We start from the raw sequence: 23,828 nt of genomic DNA, 5'->3' as shown, positions 1-23,828 counted from the left end.
GACCGAGCAAGGTGTGGCTTCAATGTTGGCAGTGCAAGGCATGGGCTCATGAAGCCTGCACTGATGGTGGTTCCATTTACGTTTGCCACAATTGTGAGTCAGATGGGGAATTGTGAATACTTGATGCTATGAAATAATCAGTTTGTGTTATTTTGGTGGTGTTATGAAATTGTTAGGGCCTACATAAATCTGTTTGTGGCATTGACAATGGTGTTACATGGTTGTGTACTTGTTTTTTTTACTTTAACAAGTTAACTCAGTGAACTCTGGTCTCAAATAAACTAAAAAAAGGTTTGAAAAATGATGCCGAAGTATAAGTTTTATTACATCCATATATGGGGACAGTTGCAACATTTTTCAAGGTCCATTTAAGTACAAATTACTTTCATATTATCACATGTACACATGTTGCAACAGTATGGGCAGGTAGGTGATATAAATGGGTTTAATATATGTGTATATATAAATTGGTTTAATATATATATATATATATATATATTTGTCTTTCTAATACAAACAGTCGCTGAGAAACTGAAGGAAATGTAAAAAGTGTTGCAACCGCCCCCACTCTCCCATACTCAATAAGATATGTACAACATACACACAGTTTCCAGTTTATTGGGAATACCTAACTAAAACTAGTGTGAGTGTAGGTGATCCAATTGAAGATGTAGTTTGTGCTGCTACAATATTGATGACTACTACTCTGTTTATATCAGTGGCAGTGCTGGTAGGCATTTTAAGTTTTAGAGAGGTAGGATTTTTAAAAATATATATTTTATTATATGCTATCAGTGTGCAGATTGCAGATTTGTTTAAAGCCCATGTTGCAGGTTGACTACCACTGTCGATTAATGGGTACATAAATCACTCAAGATATGTATATCATTTTTAAAATGTCTCAAAAATGGTCTTAAAGACCAGTTTTTTACGTTTTTGTTATTAACGGGTTTTTTTACGCAATTCGGTGATGACGTCACATTGGGGAGAAGTGGAGGAAAGGTAGCAATAAATAGCACACAAAGACAAAACACGCAGCATGCAGAAAACCACCACCAAATGAACAGACAGGAAGGAATAAAAATAATACAACTAAAACAACAAAAATAAATACTTACAACTAAATGATTGGACCTGTCTGGGAGGAAAAAAAAATAAAAATGTTAATTAGATTTGTTGTAGCGTGACTGCTGGGCTAGATAGAGGCTGATGGCCTCCTCCTTAGGAATTTGTTCGAATGATTTGGCGATGGGGGCGGGTGCACAGGCTGACAGACTGGCGCTAACCTCTTAAAGAGCCTTTGGTGATTGTGTGTAGCTCTCCCGAAGGGCCTCGTTTAATGATGTTGCATAACCTGCAGACATAATAAATATAATAAAATACTGTATAAAGACTGCTGTCACTGATCAGATGTCTCATTCGCCATATCAAAATATGATACAACTGCATGATATGGCTTACCGTATGAGGCCTTCTCTTTGATGGGACGCACTACATAGGCACCTTTTCTAAACCGTGGGTATCGCACGCAAAACTTCTCCATTCCATCGCTTCTTCGTGCTGTCTCTCTGTTTGCATTGAAGTTATAATGTAGTGCCGCTAAGAGAAGCCTACAGAATAACAAATTTGAAAACACCTTTGAAACAAAAATCTTGTGTGTGTATGATAAAATACTGCATTATCTATTCCATTGCACAGCACTGACCTGCTATACATGCCCAGGTATGAAAATCCAGTGTGCTTGGGTGCGAAGTGTAGGATGAGGGAGTGGAAGGCTTCAAGGGAGAAAGTCTGGTGCTGTGGAGACAGCTGTCTCACATCCTTCAGTAATGACGTCTTTGTGACGATGCTTTCCAGTTTTATTGCTCCCATTGAGCCTGCAAAGACCAAGATATGTAGGCAGACAGACACACAGACAGACAGACAGACAAATAGACAGAGAGAGAGACAGACATATTTTTGTTTTCAATGGAAACACACATGAGATTATCCTGCATAGGAATTATAGAGCATGCATAATACTGCATACTGTGTACTGTACCTGGTTCCAGCCACTCTTTATCACGTTGATCCCCCTCCAGAGGGGGATGAGCGCAACTGGAAACAGGCAGGGGTGTCATGGTCGTGGATGTCCTGGATATGATTGACCAAGCTTCTCCATTTGGCCTCCATCACAGCTGGGTTGCCATCTGGGGTTGAGGCTGCTGTCCAGTAAAGATGGTTTACTATAGCTGGCCTCCACAACTGCAGCTGGTCACACTGCCTGTCTTTTGAGGCTGTATCCAAGGCCTTCCCCAGACCTGGTTTAGACAAATGGTATTAATTGAAATGCAATAACAAAAACTGCTTCAAGGTTCCAACAATGGATACATACTTTTCCCAACGTGCCACACATCAAAATAATGCTGTGTTCCCTCAGGGCACAGCTCTTCTCTCACCCATTTGGCAACCTAAAGAGTAGAAAGCAACCTTTGTGGATGCTTGCACTGTCTGGCCATCAGTGCATCAGCAAAAGTACAAACATCAACCTCAGTGCAATTAAAAAAATCTACATTCTACATCTATATTGTATTTACCTGGCGATGTCTGTCTGTGATAAGGGTTGACAAATGCAGGTCCTGCCTCCTCAGTAAGCTGATGCTGCGCTTGAGCCCCTCAAGCTCACACCAAGAGCTGTTGGGGACCTCTGAGCTCTCCAACATGACATAACAGTGTAAGTGTAGAATGTTTGTGGTGGTGAAGGAGGCGTGAAGGAACCAGAGGGTTGCTGGTCCAAGCATTATAATGATAAAAGACATGATAAAGCCCTATGCATGGTTGTAGTAGTGGAAAAGTGCTATATAAGTTGCAGTCCACAGAGTTAATTTCTTTGTCGTATAACATCAGGCTTACCTGAACAAGTTGCACATCCACCACCTTGTTCACTCTCTCCTCTATCAACGAGTATGAGCCGTACTTTGCAGAGTGCCCTGGAGAATCTGACCTGGGGATAATTACAAATTTGAATTATGTTTCAAGTTTTTATTAACCAGTGTCTGTAAAGACAATCCACCATGCCACCTGCAATATAGAATCCAGGTTGTATGTAAAATTATAGTAATGACATAGAATAAACAATTCTGCTTTACCTGCAGTCACCAGCAACAACTAGGCCTCCATCCATTGCCCTGAGGTCACTCAGATTCTTGGCCTGATCATTCTGCCAGGCCTGAATGATGATAGGGGTTGTGTAATGGCGCTGATGACGAAAGTAAGTGCTCACGCTGATGCACTGAAGGCCAAACAGGGTCATCATTCGCAATGTATGGGAGGCCAAACATCCAGTAAAATGAATGGCCCCACTTAAAAGGAGGTTGCAGGCTGCCATATTCCTGTGTAGGATTGGCTGGTTTTGCCAGAAACGCTGGTAACCACATGATGCACAGACCTAGATATGTAAAAAAAAAAAAAAAAAAAAAAAAAAAAAAATCAACAGTACATCAGGATTCAGTATAGAGTAAGTACTGTACACTACTGGTCAAACGTTTCTTGTTTTCAATGGAAACACAAATGAGATTACCCTTCATAGGAAATATAGCAAGCAGGACATGATGACATTGTCAGAGTAAGAAATAATGATTTTAATCTAAATTTGTGAAAACAAAACCCTACCTGCTCTATTTTAATGAATGTTCCTCCCTGCTGCACTATGTTGGTTTTAAATTATCTCACTTTTGGTGGGGGTGACAAGTTTGAGATGGCTCCTCCTCACACAATTCCTCCTCATCCTCGTCAGACATCTGGTCTTCTGGCACCCATGATGAATCACTGATGATGACAGAGGGATCCTCTTCTTCATCAGTTTGTTCAGGACTAGTGAGGGGGGTGGAAGTTTGCATCCTGAAAGTCGTTTGAGTCCCCACACTGACCATCTTGGGCTTTAGGTTCACCTGCACAGCTGTGGCAGAGGCAGTAAACATACCCACACATATGACAATCATGGCAAATCTAAGAGGTTATGTTTTGGTGTAGGCTATGTTTCAATTTCATCAACATGTATGGAAATGTCCTGCATGCATAGAATTTGGCAACGTATGTTTTAGACAACATATCAACCACTCAAACATTAAATCATCCCAGAAATACCCAAGATTTACCGTGAGACATTCCATGGGGCTTCAAATTACATTGTGTCACTGTGTCACAAGTGGTGGAGGAGGGCAAGGGGTCATCCATCGTAGCACCGACACTGTCCGCAGTCTCCTGCGTCGAGGCATCTGTCAACATCTTGCGCAAAGAAATCCAAAATGGTCAGCAACACGATCACGGTTAAGTACATATGAAAGAAAACCGTAATAGTCAATTTCCATCCACTTTAAATCAAGCATCTAAATCAAACACACACACTGTTGTGAAAGTCGCTTGATTATCACCAGTGATCCAAACACTAACTTTAGCCAAGGCGCTATCTAGCTAAATATGACGAGCTTCTGGACATTGCACTTTTATTTTGGTTCATATTCATGAATCACGAAATGTGCTTTTCTGATGTCAGACTGGGGTGCGTTTCCCAAAACCATAGTTGCTAACCTGTTAGCAACTTAGTTGGTTGTCAATGGGAAATTGCATTGCAACCAAAAAGGTGGTTACTTAGTTAGCAACTATGGTTTTGGGAAACGCACCCCTAATCATGACTGTAGTGGAGGAGAAACAAGGTATGTTAGTATACACAGGGATAGCTAATGTAAACATAAGCATGAGGCTTACCGTAGCCAGCTCTCGCTTGCGGCGGGCGGCACCAATGTTGGTGCTTCTCGCTCTTGGGGCAGGGCAGGCAGAGAGGTGCGTGTGCACAGACGGCACCGCGGTCGGAATAAGCTGTACCCGGCCCAGCCTCTTCAGCCCAAGAGAAACCATCCTGATATCCCCTGGGTCGTAATCCTCCTCCCTGAAATGCGCGCTGCAGATCTTGGAGTTTGTGGTGACGGAGGTCATTGAAAAATTTGCCCGCCTAACACGGACAAATTGTACGCACTGTCTGAGGGTTGCCTTGTCCTTCATAGGGAAGCCATGGACCCTATGTCCTGTTTGGGTGGAGTTTTTACACCCAGCACAAACACAGTAGTTCATCATTGTCAATCTAACGTTACCTACTATATATTTATATCTATCTAGCTGCTAGCTATCTATGCTAACGTTATGCTATCTGGCTGTCTGCCTATCTCTCTCTATACTAGCCTATATATCTATCTATCTATCTATCTGTCTGTCTGTCTATCTATCTATCTATCTATCTATATCTATGTGTTTATCTATTTATCTATAATCTGCGCTATCTGAATGCTATCTGAATAATCTCGTCTACTACTCGTCTCTCTAGTCACTCTCAATACTCTCAAGGCGGGCTTTGGTAAATTCTCTCCCCAATGTGACGTAATGCAATGCATTGTGGGGGAAAGGAGAATCGTTGCAAACCGCTGTAAGATAGTACCTACTTTTTCGTATTATATTCCGCTTTGTGATACCCAACAACATAAAATACAATGGATAACAGTTTAAATGTTTATTACCAACAAGCAAATTGCACAAATTCGTTGAAAAATTAACCATGCAACACGGCCTTTAAATAACCAAATGTGCAGTGGTGGATGCATGTGGTTACTGAGTGCATGTCAGTTCAGAAAATGCTGAGTGTTTTATGAGAATTACAATAATTACGACTTATTGTGTTATTATTAATGTTATTGTGGCTAACAGTTAATTTAATGTGAATTCAGCTATTTGTTAAACAGTGAACATGGATGTAAATACACTGCACTCAAATATAAAAAGTAAGTCAATTGTTTAATTTCAAATCCAGTGCAGTGAAATACAAAGGACACATAATACCCCAGCATTGTATTTTTAAGTGCGTGTGTGTGTGTGTGTTCTTGGGAAGTATACAGTTCTATATGCAGTCCAGAAACTTTGTTTTAAATACTGTTTTATACAGTGTTTTAAAATGTGACTCTAAATGCACTTTAATTACTTTTGTACATTAACTTCATGTGCTTTGTGTCTTATTAAATTTATTTCTGAAAAACATGATTTGAATTGAGAACGTTTGAAATGTATTTGTCATGATTTCTGTTAGTTCGGACTTTCTATTTGCACCATTTTCACAGTTTTGTTAGTTGTCATGGTTATTCATTTGATTTCGTCATTCTGTTCAGGTGTGTGTCTGTAGTGTCCTCATTTGCTTGTGTATTTAAGTTGCTCTCTTTCTGTTCCTTATTGTGGTGTGTTATTGTCTGTTCTTTATCCCATCCCTGACATCTGCCCACCGCCAACGACAAGCCATCACAATTAGGAGTGAGAGTACTGAGGATCGCCCCGGAGCCAGAGCCTCATGCGATGTCTGACCAGGTGTGTGAGCTGGCAATGAAGCCTGCTAAGGAGAATGACACAGTGGAATGTGAGGGCCTGGAGGAAAGCCTCGCCCACTGAACCACCACTGAGGATGAGCTGAGGTTGAGCTTAGTGGAATTATATGCAGACATGCCAGTTCTCCTCCTGCCAGAAAACACCATCCCATCCCAGTCTTGAACTCCAACCTCCACTCCCCTGTCACCTTGGCTCCTCAATCCCACCTGTGCTGACTCCTGTCAGTCCCTCAGCTCATCCTCAGCTTTCCATTTGTGGAGCAGATTCGCTTCTGGTCTGTCAGTCTCCCGATCTCCGTCTCTAACTGCGAGATACGGACTCCAACAGCTCTGCCGGGCTCCCTCGTCCCTCTGGCTCTGCCTTAGTCAGTCGTTGACCTGCCCTTACCTCGGGACTGCTCTCCTCCGGCTTCACCTCATACTTCCGTATATCTGGCTCAGTTGGGCTTCTCCTTCCAGCTCCACCTTGGTCCCCTGTCGCTCCAGCGTAGCATTCCAGATCCCTGCCTGCATCTCGGTTGCCTGAGCCATCTGCTCCGCCTTGGCCCTCCGGATACTCTGTATCGCCCTGGCTCTACAACTCTGTCTCCACCCTGGGCTCCCTTACCACCAGCTCCGCATCCATCAGTTGACCCCCTGGAGTCATCAGCCCTTCCTTCACCATGGCTCATCCCTCCATCGGCTCCACAGTGGGCCACCTTCTTGGCTGTGGTATGGGTCCCGCTTGGTTCCTGCTGCTCCTGGCTACTCCCTCTGTCTGCACATCCCTGTATGTTGTTTGTTGTTCTGCTCCTGCTCGTCCGCCTACCTGCCAAACCTCCTCCTGCAGCTCTCCACCGGGAGTGCCATCCCTTCACCATCTCATCACAGCACGAGGTTGCACCTTCTGGGAGGGGGCGTTCTGTCATGGTTTCTGTTAGTTTGGACTTTCTGTTTGCACCATTTTCACAGTCTTCTTAGTTGTCATGGTTATTGATTTGATTTTGTCATTCTATTCAGGTGTGTTTTGTTAGTGTCCTCATTTGCTTGTGTATTTAAGTTGCTCTCTTTCTGTTCTTTATTGTCCGGTCAGTGTGTGGATGTGTTACTGTTCTCCCTTTGTGGATTATTAACCTTTGAATTTATTAAAGATTCCTTCTACGTTCATCTTCATGTGCTCGTGTGTTTCATAGCAGCCATCCATGACAGTAATTTTTTCACACATTTACATTGGTATTTAAGAATTTGTGGTGTTTTAAATTAAGCAGTGCTGCCAGCAAGTTACTGTAAACAGTTTTTGGCAATGAGTTACTGTAAAAACCCTTTGAAATGTCTAACCTACCATACAGGATAGTATTACTGTACACTCAAGTTACATTTATGCATTTAGCAGATGCTTTTATCCTAAGCAACTTAAAGTGCATTCAGGCTATACATTTGTGTGTATTTGTTCCCTGGGAATTGAACCCACAACATTTTGCCCTAATGCAATGCTCTACCACTGAGCCATAGGAACACAGTCAAATTTTTATTGTTGAACATTGTTTAGGTTCTGAATATTAATCTGAAATTTTTGCCTCTACAGCAATAAATATGAGTGGAATTTAACTGTGCTACCAGTGACATTCAAATGTTTAAATTTAAGTAAACTAAATGTCCACATCCAATTATTCCTTTTTCCTCAGCATTAGAAAACATCTAGAAAGCTTAAGCCCCTTTCACACTGAACGTTGGACCCAGAAAATTGCCGGAACATTGCCGGGTCGCCTTCTGTGTGAACGCAAACATGTTGATTCCGGGATTGATCCCGGGTCGGGGACGTAGTAACATTGCCGGGTTCAGTCCCGGAACGAGCGCTGTGTGAACAAAAGCCAGAACTAATGCCGTGTCGTAGTGATGACACACGCTATCGCACGACTCTTTTAGCGTGTTATGAAGGCAGATCAACGTTCGCGACGAAACAAATACGTGCAAACTGTAACAACGCAGAGATCAGTTAGTTCCTCACTTTTATGAGCTGAAGCTGAGATCGTTCGCCAGCTTAAGTGAAAGTTAACGTGCCTAGAGTTTTCGACTCATACATTACACGTAACATCCTGATGTCACGTGTCTTTACGGGACCTTTACGGGTTGTGTGTGAACGCACACACATATTCCGGGTAATCACTGGCAGTGTGAAAGGGGCAAAATCTAGCAACCTGGGAACAATTGCCGGGACACATTACCCGTGTATTTTCCGGAATCGCAGTGTGAAAGGGGCTATAGTGTATACTTCCAGGTTATGTGTTGCTACTGCTGTGCAGTCACTTTGTGACAGGTTCAAGGCGTGTTCTGTCATGGATTTAACAATGACTTTCACCATGTATCTGTGATTTTCTGTCTCTGGCTTCTTACCAACATGGGTTATTTCCTGCTATATTGATGCTTAAGGCCACACAGTTGGTTCTGATCCAACAGGACCAAATTTTGTGGGTGTGTGCTGAAAGGTTTGCCTGTTTAGGCAAGGCAAGCTTATTTATATAGCACATTTCATACATAATGATAATTCAAAGTGCTTTACATAAAAGGAAGTAAAATAATCATAAAAAATCACAACAATAAAACAGGGAACTGAAAAACTTTAAAATGATTTAGAAATTGATTTCAAATGAATTTAAAACAGTTTAAAAATGTAAAATTATTAAACATAAAATACAGTGCAATCAGTTCGGACAGGACAGTGTTCATTCAATAAATGCACAGCTAAACAGATGCGTTTTGAGTCTGTATTTAAATATGGTTAATGTTTTAGCACATCTGATCTCTACTGGAAGCTGATTCCAACTGCGGGCAGCATAATAGCTAAAAGCAGACTCCCCTTGTTTTGTGTGAACCCTTGGTATTTCTAACTGACTCAATCCTAATGATCTGAGTGGTCTGTTAGGTTTATATTCAGTGAGCATATCTGCAATGTATTTAGGTCCTAAGCCATGGAGTGATTTATAGACAAGTAAAAGTACTTTAAAATCAATCCTAAATGTAACTGGAAGCCAGTGTAAGGACCTGAGGACTGGTGTGATATGCTCAGATTTTGTGGTTCTAGTCAGAATCTGGCAGCAGCGTTCTGGGTGAGCTGCAGCTGTCTAATGGTCTTCTTGGGAAGGCCGGTGTAGAGACCATTACAATAGTTCACCCTGCTTGTGATAAATTCATGAACAAGTTTCTCCAAGTCTTGACTGGAAACAAAACATCTAATTCTTGCAATGTTTTTGAGATGATAGTATGCTGCTTTAGTTACTGCTTTTACATGACTACTGAAATTAAGGTCTGTCTCCAGAATTACACCAAGAGTCTTGACATGATGTTTGACCCCTAGAGTCAAGGTATGCATTCACCTTGAGAACTTTATCTTTGTTTCCAAATGCAATGACTTTTTCTCCTTGTTTAACTGAAGAAAGTTCTGGCATCAATGCATTGGCAGAAGGAGTCAATGGGGCTGTAGTCATTTGGCGATAAGGCTAGGTAAATCTGGGTGTCATCTGCATAGCTGTGATAGGCAATTTGGTTCTTTCTCATTATTTGACTTAGTGGGAGCATATGCAGGCTAAACAAGAGCGGTGCAAGAATTGAGCCTTGTGGGACTCCACATGTCATGGACGTCCACTTAGACTTGTGCTCTCCTATACTCACATAATAACCTCTCCCTTCTAAGTATGACCTGAACCATCCCAAAAAACTCGACCCAGTTTTCTAGTCTCTCAAGAAGTATGTTATGATCGACAGTGTCAAAGCAGCACTAAGATCTAGTAGTACCAGCACTGATATTTTGCCAGAATCAGAATTAAAGTATATTATTGATCTTCACAAAAATGAAGGATGCAAACTCATTGCATTTGCTGTCGGAGAGCATTTCACTGGCAATCTGACTTGGGGGGTTTGTCAGTCTCTCAACAGTAGCAGTAGCAGAGTGTGAGTGTTGTTTAAGTTACTGTTTATGAGGTTTGAGAAGAAGGTCTGTTTGGCTGTGGCTAGTTCCACATTGAAAGCATGAAGGCTGTCTTTATAAATGCTATAGTGAATTTCAATTTCCGTCTTTCGCCACATCTGCTCAGCTTTTCTGCATTGTCTTTTAATACTCTGAACTGCTGTTGATTTTCTCCAAGGTGATTTTTGTCAGCCAGTCTTCTTGCTGACCTTCATAGGAGCAATATCATCAATAATATTCTTAACTTTTGAGTTAAAGGAATCAAGTAGAAGATCAACAGAGTCTGCAGAAATGCTTGCTGTTAAAGATATAGCCTCCATAAATAGCACACTAGTGTTCCCGTTAATGCCCCTCTTTCTGACAGAAACAGATCTAAATTCAGTGGTAACAGAAATCAATAAATCAAAGAAAATACAGAAGTGCTACATCCTTAATAACAATGGATGAAATGTTTAGACCCCTACTGATGATTAAATGTAGAGTGTGTCCACCTTTGTGTGTGGGTTCATGCACATGCTGAATCAGGTCAAAAGTGTAAAAAATAGTTGATTTTTTTTTTTGTAGTTTTGATTTCTGCATTATCTGTATAAATATTAAAATCCCCTGCAATAGCAAAACAGTCAAACTCTGAGGAAATCATTTATAACAGTTCTGTGAACTCTTCAACAAAGGCTGGAGAGTATTTTGGAGGCCTGTAAATAATGATAAACAGAATGCATGGCGCACCTTTCAGCACAATCCCTAGATATTCAAAAGACAAGTACTGACCAAATGTAAACTAAATGTGACACTTGCTTGCATTAATACAGCACCTACACCTCCGCCTCTCCTAACAGTCCTGCAGACACTTATAAAATTAAATTTAGGATGGGCTGCTTCATTGAGGACTGTTGCACTGAAGCTGTCTTCTAGCCATGTTTCGTTTAGAAACAAAAAATACAGGTTGTTTGTGGTTATTAAGTCACTGATCAGAAATTATTTTTTAAATTTTTTAATTTGTGAGCGAATGTTTAAAAATGTTTACAAATTTAGAAAAACCTTGATGCCGTTACTTTGTGTCTCAGCAGTCTTAGTTTGATACATAATCAAAGGCCGCAGATTAGATGGGTCAGCCGTACAGCTTGAGAAGGCCTTAGACTTTCTATCACGTGATAAAACAGAAATAGAGAAAGCTACAGGCACACTGGGTTCCCGCTTGTTCTGTAAACATTTGTGCCATTCAGGTTAAGTAGATTGGCACACACTACTGAAGATGACAGAGGGAGAAATACATATTGTCTTTTAGCACTCTTGAACCACGTTTGTTTGGGTGGAGGCCATCCAGTTTAAACAGCTGTCTATGGCAGGGGTTTTCAACCTGTGGGGCGCACCCCCCTGAGCATCAGTTAATTCAGAGAAATTCCCTTGAGGATTTATGAATATGAGTTAGCAAATCTTTAGCCATCCACTAGGGTGCAATCTGACTCCAACTGCTAGTTGACACAGTTGACACAGAGAAGAGCTGGCTCGAGTATCAGTCATGCTTATTGACAGTGTAAGATGATTAACGGTTAGCCATGTCGGAAATCCAACCACGGTTACGCAAGTTGTTATCTCAGAAACACGCTCAGCCATCGCACTGAATCATGTAAACTGGTTATACATTTATGTTTCGATATAATTACGAACGCTATACCAGGGGCGGTTCTAAACCCTTTTTAGGTGGGTTTCAGCCCCCATCTGATCTTAACGATCAGGCCAGTGCTGCTTCCTTAAGAAAGTTTTTCATTCTCACTATTTAAGTCTTGTCAGTTTAAACACTAAAGTAATTTTAAGCCATTTAAGCCCAAGACATCTCAATGCGGTAATTTACTCACTTGCTGTGATAAACCGTTTCTATGCGCACCGCGCACGCACACATTTGAAGTGCACAAACAGATAGCCTTCTCAGACAGTAGGTGAATACCAATGGTTGTCTTTATTGGAAGTATTGGATGTATTTGATTTATTGGATGGTTGCTTTAATGAATGTTTTGTGCTTATGTTAATAAAGTAATTGAAAATTGGCGTGAGTGAAATTAGACAAACTTGGGGGGGCGCATGTACTAAAAGGTTGAAAACCCCTAGTCTATGGCCCCAGAAAAGATTGTCGATGAAGTTGACTCCTTTTATACTGCAGGTTTTTTTGTAGCCATGTATTAAGCCCAAGCAACCGTAAAAACATGTTAGTTCCCCTTGATGGGGAAGGTCCACTGATGAGCGACTGAACTTCAAGACTTTTTTAAGTGTTTCAAAGAGTTCACTGAAATCCTGCTTAAGGAGTTCTGACTGCTCTTACTGAATATCATTCTTCCCCACATGGATGATGATTTGATTTGCAGTCTTATGCTTCATCAGAATGTTCCGAAGTTCCCTGTTCACATCAGAATCGGTTGCTTGAGGAAGGCAGCATGTTGTTGTAGTCCTGCTACTGAAGTTTCTTATAATGGAGTCACCCACTATCAGAGTCCTGGGCTCGGCTGTGCTCTGAGCTGAATGCTGATGTCTGCTTGAACTTGAGCACCTGTTAGTAGCGATGTTAGCTGCTGGCTGATACGATCCATGTTTAATCACATTTGGGGATTCCTCACCCACATTCATTAAAGGGGCGGTCACACTGCACTTTTCGTTCCATTGACTTCCATTCATACGCATGCGAATGCGTCAGACCGGAAACGCAAGCTCATGTGAAAAATTTTGCATTTCGCTGCGTTCCAAAGTTCAAGTTTGGTGAACTCTGACCTGCGAATTTGCATCACGTGAAGACGTGTGACCAGTAGATGATCGATACGTCACTGCGTGACCTCTCTGTACAGAAATTCAAAAATGGAGGAAGCACTAATTTTATAATATATAAAATTATATATTATATAATATGTCAAAGTTTACTTTATTTTGCTATACTCACTTACACAAATTAACTATAGTGTCCTGCACCCACTAGTAAAAATATATTAAAAAGGTCTGAATAATTTTTGATTTGACTGTGTGTGTGTGTGTGTCGACTTCCCAAACAGACTTCAAAAGCAAACTCTGCTGCATGAACTTGGCAATATTCTTTTATTTTTCAGTTGAAACTGAGCGGCCAGGTCCCTGTATGAGGCACCAGCAGCCAGGGCACCACTGCATCTAAAAAGAAAAAAAGAAAATCAAGTGCCATGGATGAATTTGAAAGTGAAATAATGTCCATTGTAAAAGAAAAGAGAAAAGAGGATGATGTAAGCAGCTTCCTCAACTGCATTCACCCAGCTCTCTCCCGTCTTCCCAGGGAAACCAGGAGTTCACTACAAATAAAGATACTGCAGTTGATACACGAGGCTGAGTACAGTGTCAGTTCACGAACATGATCTTTATAGTAATAGCTCACTCAAAAATGAAAATCTACTCTCCCTCAGTCCATCCAAGATAAGTTTGCTTCTTCATCGGAACAGATTTGGAGAAATTAAGCATCACATAACTTGCTCTGCAAAGGATCCTCTTCAAGCAGCTAACTTGTAGATAATTGTGATGTTTTTATCAGCTGTTTGGACTCATTCTCTCCATTGCTGAGCAAGTGATGTGATGCTTAATTTCTCCAAATCTGTTCCGATGAAGAAACAAACTCATATACATCTTGGATGGCCTGAGAGCGAGTTTAATTTCATTATATTTTCATTTTTGGGTGAACTATTACTTATGTTTTATAAGTTTCTTATAAGTTCTCGTGTGTTTTGAGTGCATTAAGTTGTTTTTGAGTGCAATTACGGAGTGGTTCACTCCAAAATGAACATTGTCAATTAATTCTAAAAAATATTATTCCTTAAAGAAGATGTGGTTTTCCAAAACAGGTTCTAAGAAGTTCTAATAAGTTGCTATCTTTTCCTGCTGTTATGCAGGAATTGTTGTTTTTGAGAAAACAATAAAACCAGTTTCCTGATTCATTACTTTGTCTTTTTGCTAAGTGTACTTGAACATTTTCTTAAAACTATCACTAAGCTTTAGCATCGCTGACAATACATTTCAAATGATTCGACAGCATTTTTGGAGATCCCAACTGTAAACATACCATTGTAGTGGAGATGTTCTTGATGTCTTGGTTGTTGGACACAGCTGATAATATCCATCATGAGTAACACATCTGCTGTAAACACAAGGATTTTTTTTGACTATAAACAAACATGGCAATATGCATTTTGCATCAATGTACCCAAAGGATAACTTGCATTCTATCAAAAATTTAATATGTGCATTTAAAACATGTTGCAAGTCTACATGTAACATTTTTGTTGTGTGCAGATGTAACCCTTAATGTATTGACTGTGATATTGAAGTGGATATGAAATGGGAATTTTTATGTTGATCTGGAATTAGTCTTTTTTTGTTGTGCTGGACTAAGGAACTGCACCACACGGGGAGTTGAAGTATTCCCTATACTTCTCCCTCACAGCTAGGGCCTCCCGCGACGCAGTGTTGCTTCCCATCCTTCCAGCTGCATTCAGTGCAGTACTTGGGTCAGCAGAACCAGTGGTGGAAGGAGAATTAATATCCCATAACTTCACAATAATACAACAATTTTAACTCAAAATTTGACAATTAAATGGTGAAAAGCAGGTGGCCTGGTAAATGAATCTGGCCCCAAACTAGTTTCTATCAAAATTAGTGTGTAATGTTTTTTATTTTATTTTATTTTTTTAGCATTTGCAGACATCATAACATAAAATATATTGATGTTAAAGTACTCATCTTAAACAGATCGCCAGGCGTTCTGCTGGACCTATTGCCTGACGCAGTGTGGTGTCCTGCCTCTCAATCAGTGGAGCGATCATACGCAGCAACCAATCAAAATAGGCAGGACAGAGCCGAAAGTACTCCTTGTGGCGATCCTCATCCAGCCGAAGCTCCTGAATTAAAGAATGTAATTCACCCCGTTCATTCCGAGTACGTAGAATAGGGTGAACCCACAGCCTTCTCCTTTCCAGACGCTTTCGACGCGTCCGCAAAAGACACAGAACAAGCACATCGGAATCCATGTTGTGATGAGGGGAAACCTTGGCGTGTGATGTCATATCCTGCTCCCGCTCATAGTCGCAGTGGCGTCCAAAAAAATTTTGCATGCTCAAAGTCTAGTGTGACCGCCCCTTAATGCTTCAAATCTGTTCTCAAGATGTATAGGGGGTGGTAGAATACCAGTGTTTGCAAGCCTTGTCATAGCCGAATCTTGGGAAAAAGATGCTACTGCATCTATATGAGATACTTTTGACAATCTGATGTCTCAAGTACCTTTGTGTCTCACTCTCTGTTTGTACCATCAATTAGTCTGTTGATCAGTTTCGGCTTGCTCCTCTACACTTGGTATAAACTGTTGAGATTCACTAGATTCATAGGACTCACCGGCTGTATGCTGAGGGGGTCCATGATGACGATCTGCTGTGTTTTCCGCCTGCTTTGGAAATCTAGCAAATAACTTTGTTTCAAGAACCGCAATCCTTTGTAGAAGTCTGTGGCATTCATGCAGCAAATAGATTCCACAAGAGGCATTTTCACTCCTGTCTGTTTGAATTTACAGTCGTGGCCAAAAGTTTTGAGAATTACATAAATATTAGTTTTGAAAAAGTTTGCTGCTAAACTGCTTTTAGATATTTGTTTCAGTTGTTTCTGTGATGTACTGAAATATAATTACAAGCACTTCATATGTTTCAAAGGCTTTTATCGACAATTACATGACATTAATGCAAAGAGTCAGTATTTGCTGTGTTGGCCCTTCTTTTTCAGGACCTCTGCAATTCGACTGGGCATGCTCTCAATCAACTTCTGGGCCAAATCCTGACTGATAGCAACCCATTTCTTTCATAATAACTTCTTGGAGTTTGTCAGAATTAGTGGGTTTTTGTTTGTCCACCCGCCTCTTGAGGATTGACCACAAGTTCTCAATGGGATTAAGATCTGGGGAGTTTCCAGGCCATGGACCCAAAATTTCAACATTCTGGTCCCCGAGCCACTTAGTTATCACTTCTTTGCTGCCCTTCTTGACACCAGGCCATCTTCCAAAAGTCTTCGCCTCATTGTGCGTGCAGATGCGCTCAGACCTGCCTGCTGCCATTCCTAAGCAAGCTCTGCACTGGTGGCACTCCGATCCCACAGCTGAATCCTCTTTAGGAGACGATCCTAGCGCTTGCTGGACTTTCTTGGACGCCCTGAAGCCTTCTTTACAAGAATTGAACCTCTTTCCTTTAAGTTGTTGATGAACCTATAAATTGTTGATTTAGGTGCAATCTTAGTAGCCACAATATCCTTGCCTGTGAAGCCATTTTTATGCAACGCAATGATGGCTGCACGCGTTTCTTTGCAGGTCACCATGGTTAACAATGGAAGACCAATGATTTCAAGCATCACCCTCCTTTTAACATGTCAAGTCTGCCATTCTAACCCAATCAGCCTGACATAATGATCTCCAGCCTTGTGCTCGTCAAGACACACCCCTTCTCAACTTCCACCTCGAGGAGGTCCCCAAAGCCAACCCAATGGCCAAACAACACGAGAACAAGTAAGTGATAAAACAATCTTTATTTAAATATTTAAAAATAGCTTGGGGAATAGGGAAAGGGCAATTAAAACTAAACTCTGACTCGGCCCTCCAGATGGGCTATGGCCGGGAAGAGGTCAGGGAGCAAGGGGGCCACGGGGATCCGGGGCGTGGGACTCGGGCCCCGGCCTGAGTCTTAGGTATCCGTAGCGCCCTCCTTCTTCCTCCTCTTCGCTGAATACAGCTCACGGTAAGTACTGGTTCACACAGTTCGTTCTCGGGGTGCTCACTCTCTTTCTCTTCCTCCACAGGCAACGGCTGGGACACAAAGGCACAGTTAATTCGGCTTGGTTTTGCTCTCACCTCTTCGCTGATTGCAGCTCACAGTAAGTACTGGTTCACACAGTTCGTTCTCTGGGTGCTCACTCTCTTTCTCTTTCTCCACAGGCAACGGCTGGGACACACAGGCACAGTTAGTTCAGCTTGGTTTTTGCTCTCACCTCTTCGCTGATTACAGCTCACAGTAAGTACTGGTTCACACAGTTCGTTCCTTGGGTGCTCACTCGCTTTCTCTTTCTCCACAGGCAGCGGCGTAAGTACAGGTTTCCTCGGTCTCTCCTCGTGTTACCCACTCTCTCTCCTTTTCTCTCCACAGGTATCAACTTGGGCACAATAGCACAGTTAGTTTGCTTTGAATGGCTCTCACCTCTGGGCTGGACACAGCGTAGGTTTAATTGGTGTGTTCTCTTTATTCCTCCTCGTGTTATTCACTCTCTCTCCTTTTCTCTCCACCAGGCATCAACTTGAGCACACTAGCACAGTTAGTTTGCTTTGAATGGCTCTCACCTCTGGGCTGAACGCAGCGTACTGTAAGTACAGGTTCCTCCTCTGTTTCTCCTTGTGTTACTCACTCTCTCTTTCCTTTTCTCTCCACAGGTATCAACTTGGGCACAATAGCACAGTTAGTTTGCTTTGAATGGCTCTCACCTCTGGGCTGGACACAGCGTACTGTAAGTACAGGGTTCGCTCTATTCCTCCTCGTGTTATTCACTCTCTCTCTCCTTTTCTCTCCACAGGTATCAACTTGGGCACAATAGCACAGTTAGTTTGCTTTGAATGGCTCTCACCTCTGGGCTGAACACAGCGTACTGTAAGTACAGGTTTCCTCTGTTTCTCCTTGTGTTACTCACTCTCTCTTTCCTTTCCTCTCCACAGGTATCAACTTGGACGCAAAGCACAGTTACTCTGCTTTGGATGGCTTTCACCTCTGGGCTGGACACAGCGTACTGTGCTATCTCCGGAGATCTGAAGCACGCTCACAACATATACTGTACTGAACTAGGCTAGGACCAGCAGTCTCCTTGTCCTCCCGCGACGAAGTGCGTGAAGGCGGGGGTTTATCTGACAGGACACACGGCAATACACAGCAGCCCACAGCAATATACAGCACCACGTCAAAATTATAGGTTTTCACAGCATGAAGACTCACCCACCACACTCAGTGTACGAAAAAGGACACCCGTCTTCCTTCACTTCGCTTGGTTCGGATCTGGCGATGGAATATGCGGCCTAGCTAGTGATGTCGTCGTTGTGACTACTTCAATAAGTATTCCTTCGGCTCTCCCACCACGCTATATTAGGGGTAGGGCCGCCCTCCTCCTCCTGGAGAGATCTACACAACGCCAGGTCAATATACAGGGCACTTTCGACTGGCTCTTAGTACTCACATCAATGCCGCTTCCAATCCCCTTTTTCACGTCGTCTCAGTTCGCCGTATAATCCGTTCACTTCTCAACCTTTAAGGTTCGCGATGTCTTCACAATCATACAATTCCAGCCTGAGGGAGAGAGAGAGTTAGACAGCCGCCAGCAGCGCACCAAGACGGGCACAACACAGTGCTTCACACACACCAGAAAGAGCGCCCAGACTGTGAAATAACTTGGCCTTAAGTACTGCCTTGTCCAGCGTATCCTCCAATCACCAACCGCTGTCCCTAACTAGGCACAGGTGCATCGAATTCCCTGATTTTCCTTCTTACGGCGCTACCGGAAATTCCGGTGTTCTGTTTTTCCGGTCCGGGCGGAAACACTTCCGGGCGGAACCAAACTTCCCGAATTTTGGTTCCGCCCCTAAAGATCGTCACCTTGTGACATCCTCCCCCGCCAATCCGTTCTAGTCCCTAGAACGTCCTCGGGCTGTCCACTCCCCATAGCGGGCAGGGGGTCGGCCTCGGTTCTCTCGCTGGGATCGTCTCACTGGTGAATCGGGCTCAGCTTGTTCAGGGGCTGCTTCTGGTTCTCTCGGGGCGATCGGGGGTGGTGCCACCACGGGTCTCCCTGGTACCACAGCCCAACCTTCAATCCAGGGGGCCGCTGGTACAGGTTCCGTGGGGACTTCTTCCACGGCTTCGGGGTAGTTAGGGCATGGGCGAATCATGTTCCGGTGCACCACACGGTCGGGGCCTGACTTCCCTTCTGGCCGGATGGTATAGACCGGCTGTCCCGGCCTCTGCTGCCGGCAGACTACATAAGGGGTGGCCTCCCAACGGTCACTCAGTTTCCCCTTCCCCTGCCGCCGATTATCTCTCACCAACACCCTCTCTCCTGGCAGTAGAGGGGCTTCTCTAGCAGTCCGATCATACAACCGCTTACTTTTCTCTCCTGCCGTCTGTATCCTTTTCGACACCTGCTCGTAGGCGAAATGCAAGCGCTGGTGATGGCGCCCCACCCACTCCGTTACACTTGCTTCCTCTTGGTCGGCTGTCACTCCTAGGACCAGGTCAGTAGGCATTCGTATGTGTCTGCCAAACATCAGGTAAGTGGGGGCGTAACCCGTAGTACTATGTATACTGTTGTTATAGGCCTGTAGGAGGTTTGGCAAGGCACTCACCCAATCGTCCTGCCGTTGTTGGTCCAAGGTCCCCAGCAGCCCCAATAGGGTCTGATTGAATCTCTCACAGCCGCCGTTCCCCTGAGGATGATACGAAGTGGTGTGAGTTTTCGTGCAACCGTACAACTGGCATAGTTCTCTAATTACCCTGGACTCAAAGTTGGCTCCTTGATCGGAGTGCAGAAACTCCGGGCATCCGAACGTCTGGAAGACGGCCCGCCATAAAACTGTAGCGGTGGTGGTTGCAGTCTGGTCGAGGGTGGGGATAGCCCAAGCGTACTTTGTGAACAAATCCGTTATTACCAAGATGTTCTGGTAGCGATCTCGTGGTCGACCCAGTGTCAAGAAGTCCATAGCCATGATATGAAGGGGGGCCTTCGCATGGATGGGTACCATTGGCGCTCGGACCTCCCGTCTGGACTTAAACAATATGCATCTCGGGCAAGCTTGAATTAGGGCGTGCACCTATGCCTCTAGCCCGGGCCAAAAGAAGAATCTCCTAAGCAGGGACACGGTCCTCTCCTGTCCCTGGTGCCCCAACTGGTTGTGGTACGCCGAAACTAACGCCGTTACCTCATCTGCGGGTACCACGATCTGGCGTACTTCTTCGCCCAACTTCGGGTCACTGACCCTTCTGCACAGAACGCCATCTCTCAGCTCCAGCCTGTCCCATTGCCCCAGCAGCCTCCTCCCAGTATCCGTCTGGGCTAACCTCTCCGCTGGCGTCAGCCGTCGGCCCTGTTCCAGCCATTCTCTTACCAGCCGCACATCTTGATCCCTGGCCTGTCTCTCCCTCCACCGACGGGGATCCCATCCCCAGTTCTCAGGCACGGCCTCTTGTCTGCTGCCTGGTGCCTCTACTGCTCCTACCATATAGCCCTCCTCCGGGCTGGCCCCTCCGGGGCTTTCCGCTTCGGGCAGCCTTGAGAGGACGTCCGCGTTCGTGTGTTCACGCCCTGGTCGGTACTGTAGTTGATAGTCAAAGTTGGCCAGTTGGGCCACCCACCGCTGCTCCACGGCTCCCAGCTTCGCCGTCTGTAAGTGTACTAATGGGTTATTGTCTGTAATGATCGTCACCTTGGCACCCCAGAGGTAGTCTTTAAATTTCTCACTTAGGGCCCACTTCAACGCCAGCAGCTCCAATTTGAAAGAACTATAGTTCGCATCGTTCCTCTCGGCTGGGTGGAGGCTCCGGCTGGCGTACGCGATGACCCTCTCGACTCCGTCCTGCCGTTGAGCCAACACCGCTCCCAGCCCGAGATTGCTGGCATCTGTATACAAAAGGAATGGTTTTGCGAAATCTGCGTATGCCAAGATAGGGGCCTGTAGCAGCTCCTGCTTCAATGTCTGGAACGCCGACTCACAATTTGCATCCCAGTCTACGTTGGGCGACCCCCGGCCCCGGTTACGACCTGTGCCAACCAGCAACTGATTAAGGGGTTTAGCAATTTTTTAAAAGTCCTTTATGAAACGCCTATAGTATCCCACAAATCCTAAAAAGGATCGCACTTGCCTCACTGTCCTCGGGGCCTTCCAGTCCTTCACGGCCGATACCTTTCCAGGATCTACGGACACTCCAGCCGCACTGACCACGTGGCCCAGAAAGTTGACTTCTCTCCGTAGTAAGTGACACTTATTGGGCTGTAGTTTCAATCCGTACTTCTCCATGGCCCGAAAGACTTCCTCGAGGTGCCTCAGGTGTGAATCAAAATCTGGGGAGTAGACAATCACATCATCCAGGTAAACTAATACTGACTCCATTAACTGACCTCCCAAGCACCGCTGCATCAGCCGCTGGAAGGTGGCCGGAGCGTTACAGAGCCCGAAAGGCATCCGGTCCCATTCAAATAGTCCAAACGGGGTTGTAAAGGCAGTCTTTTCCCGGTCTGCTTCGGCCACCTGCACCTGCCAGTAGCCACTGGCCAAATCTAAGGTAGAGTACCATGCCGACTGCGTGAGGCTGGCAAGCGAATCTTCGATCCGTGGCAAAGGGAAAGCGTCTTTCTTAGTCACGAGGTTCAGCTTACGGTAGTCCACGCAGAATCTCCAAGCCCCCGTCTTCTTTTGCACCAGCACTATGGGGGCCGCCCACGGGCTGCTGCTTTCCCTGACAACTCCTTGCTTCAGCATGCCTTGCAGGAGTGTACGTACCTCGGTATACAAAGTGGGCGGAATTGGGCGATACCTCTCCCGGCTGGGCCCTGCATCCCCGGTAGGTATATGATGTTGTACCACCTGGGTGCATCCGTAGTCTTCATCGTGGGTGGCGAACACATGCTGCCATCTCCGAAGGAGGGCCTGTAACTTCTGTGTCTGTGCTTGCTCTAAATCCTCCCCTTGTAATGACTCACCACCAGGTGGCTCGGCACACTCCTCTCCATACCACCCCATGGGGTGTCTACTTGTGTCAGGGCCACCTCGATGACAGTGGGGCACACCTGACGAAAACTAATATCCCTCTCTTCCCTTACTTGGTGGGGTGTAACCGTTGTCAGACGGGCTAATCGTTGGTGCCGATGTAGTTGCACCGCGTATGGGTGTACATTCCGTATCCTCACGGGGACTCTCCCCCGCCGGACCGTCGCTAGTCCTCGTGCCACTTCCACTTGTGGACAATCCACATGGGGCTCCACCAGCACCCACTCTTCTGGGCCCGCTCTTCGGGGCGGTACTCGCGCGCCCACACAACAGCCTCACTTTTTGCGGGGACAGACAAAGCAAAACGACACATCACTCTTCCTACCTCTTCCTGTTCTCTGCGGACTTGGCTCATTTGCACCCTTCGACAGTCAGCTACCACACACTCCCACTTGGGCCTCTCTGCAGGTGGTATCTTCGATACGGGCCTAGCCCGAAATAGCTCTTCCCAGCAATCAGCGAGGACATTCATGCCCAACAGGGCTCGATGTGCACCCAGACAATGGTCTTGCACGATAATCACACCTTTCTGGGGGACCATCACTCCGTGAACCTCTAGGTCCGTCAATCGGTAGCCAATATATGGGATGTCGAGGCCGTTTGCGCCCTTCAGAGTAAGCCAGGGGGCCTCCGCCCCTGGTGCCCCTTGTTTCCCAAACACTTCTTCGGATAAACTCTCAGCAAATAACGTCACTTGGGAGCCTGTGTCTACCAGGCATTGAATCTCCTTGCCGCACACTCTCACCTTCGCCACGGGGCTACGCCCAATCATCTGGCTCCTAGAGCCATATCCTCTTCCAGGGTCTTCTCGAGGGGTCCCGGCCACACGACCCACAGTGGCCGGCCGACCTAAAAACCCCCTTCTGACGCCCTGCGGGGCCCACACTGGCGGCTATGGTGACCTGGTTTGCCACAGCGGTTGCAGATGGGTCGCCCTTGCTCGTCCCATTCAAAACGGGGCCGGTTAAAGTGGTTCGGGCGCCTGAACGGCTCTCGGCCTCCCTCTGAGTACACTCGGTCTCGGGGCGCCGGCCGTGGTTCCTCCCGCGCCCGTCCTTGGCGCAATTCTCCTACGAGGGCTTTAGACAGTTCAGACATCTGATCGCGGACATCTTTCAAAAGTTCAGCCTTCAGTGCTTGCTTCCAGTCAGGGCCTCCGGGTTGTGCTGGTGCTACTTCACTGACGGCCGCACACACTGGGGGGCCACTCACCTCAGTCTCATCACCTTCCAGGGCCAGTGCCTCTTTCTTCAGATCTTCGAACGTAAGACCCGGGTCCCTTCGAAACTGGATACGTAGGCTCTGTCTCACCGGACCCTCCTTCAACCCCAGAAGAAACTGGTCCCGCAATAGAGTCTCTCCATCTCCCAACCCGTGGTCCCGACGGGTCTGTAGTCGGGCGAATTGCTCTCGCAACCTCAGGGCGAAAGCTCTCTAATCGGTTGGCGGGGGCCCTGCTTACAATTGAAGAACTGGGAGCGAAGGACAGCTACGGGGGTGTGGTCACCATACTGTTCAGTGAGGAACTGGAACACGGTTTGGGCGTTGGCTCTAACGGCTTCGGGGGCGGCATGCACCTCTCGCCGCGCTTCTCCATCCAGGGAGTTTAACACAAATTGAAGCCGCTGGGCTGCACTAAGGCCCTGTAGGTCGGCCA

The 23,828-nt window shown here is 45.2% G+C and overlaps 1 protein-coding gene across 1 annotated transcript; it reads right to left on the bottom strand.

Moving 5' to 3' along the window:
* Positions 1-2,061: 2,061 nt before the first annotated feature.
* LOC122137226 lies at positions 2,062-5,201 on the bottom strand. Its single transcript, XM_042722982.1, has 8 exons — positions 4,747-5,201; positions 4,137-4,266; positions 3,712-3,937; positions 3,129-3,427; positions 2,893-2,983; positions 2,577-2,693; positions 2,375-2,450; positions 2,062-2,300 (listed from the first exon to the last, which is right to left on the bottom strand). The coding sequence occupies exons 4-8, from the start codon at positions 3,365-3,367 to the stop codon at positions 2,062-2,064; spliced, it is 762 nt and encodes a 253-aa protein (XP_042578916.1). The 5' UTR covers positions 3,368-3,427; positions 3,712-3,937; positions 4,137-4,266; positions 4,747-5,201.
* Positions 5,202-23,828: the final 18,627 nt, after the last annotated feature.

The sequence above is a fragment of the Cyprinus carpio genome, chromosome B4, assembly GCF_018340385.1.
Source record: "Cyprinus carpio isolate SPL01 chromosome B4, ASM1834038v1, whole genome shotgun sequence".
In the NCBI taxonomy this organism is placed as follows: Eukaryota; Metazoa; Chordata; class Actinopteri; order Cypriniformes; family Cyprinidae; genus Cyprinus; species Cyprinus carpio.
Note: the sequence above shows the minus strand (reverse complement) of the source record. Positions and strands in the feature narration are given on the sequence as shown.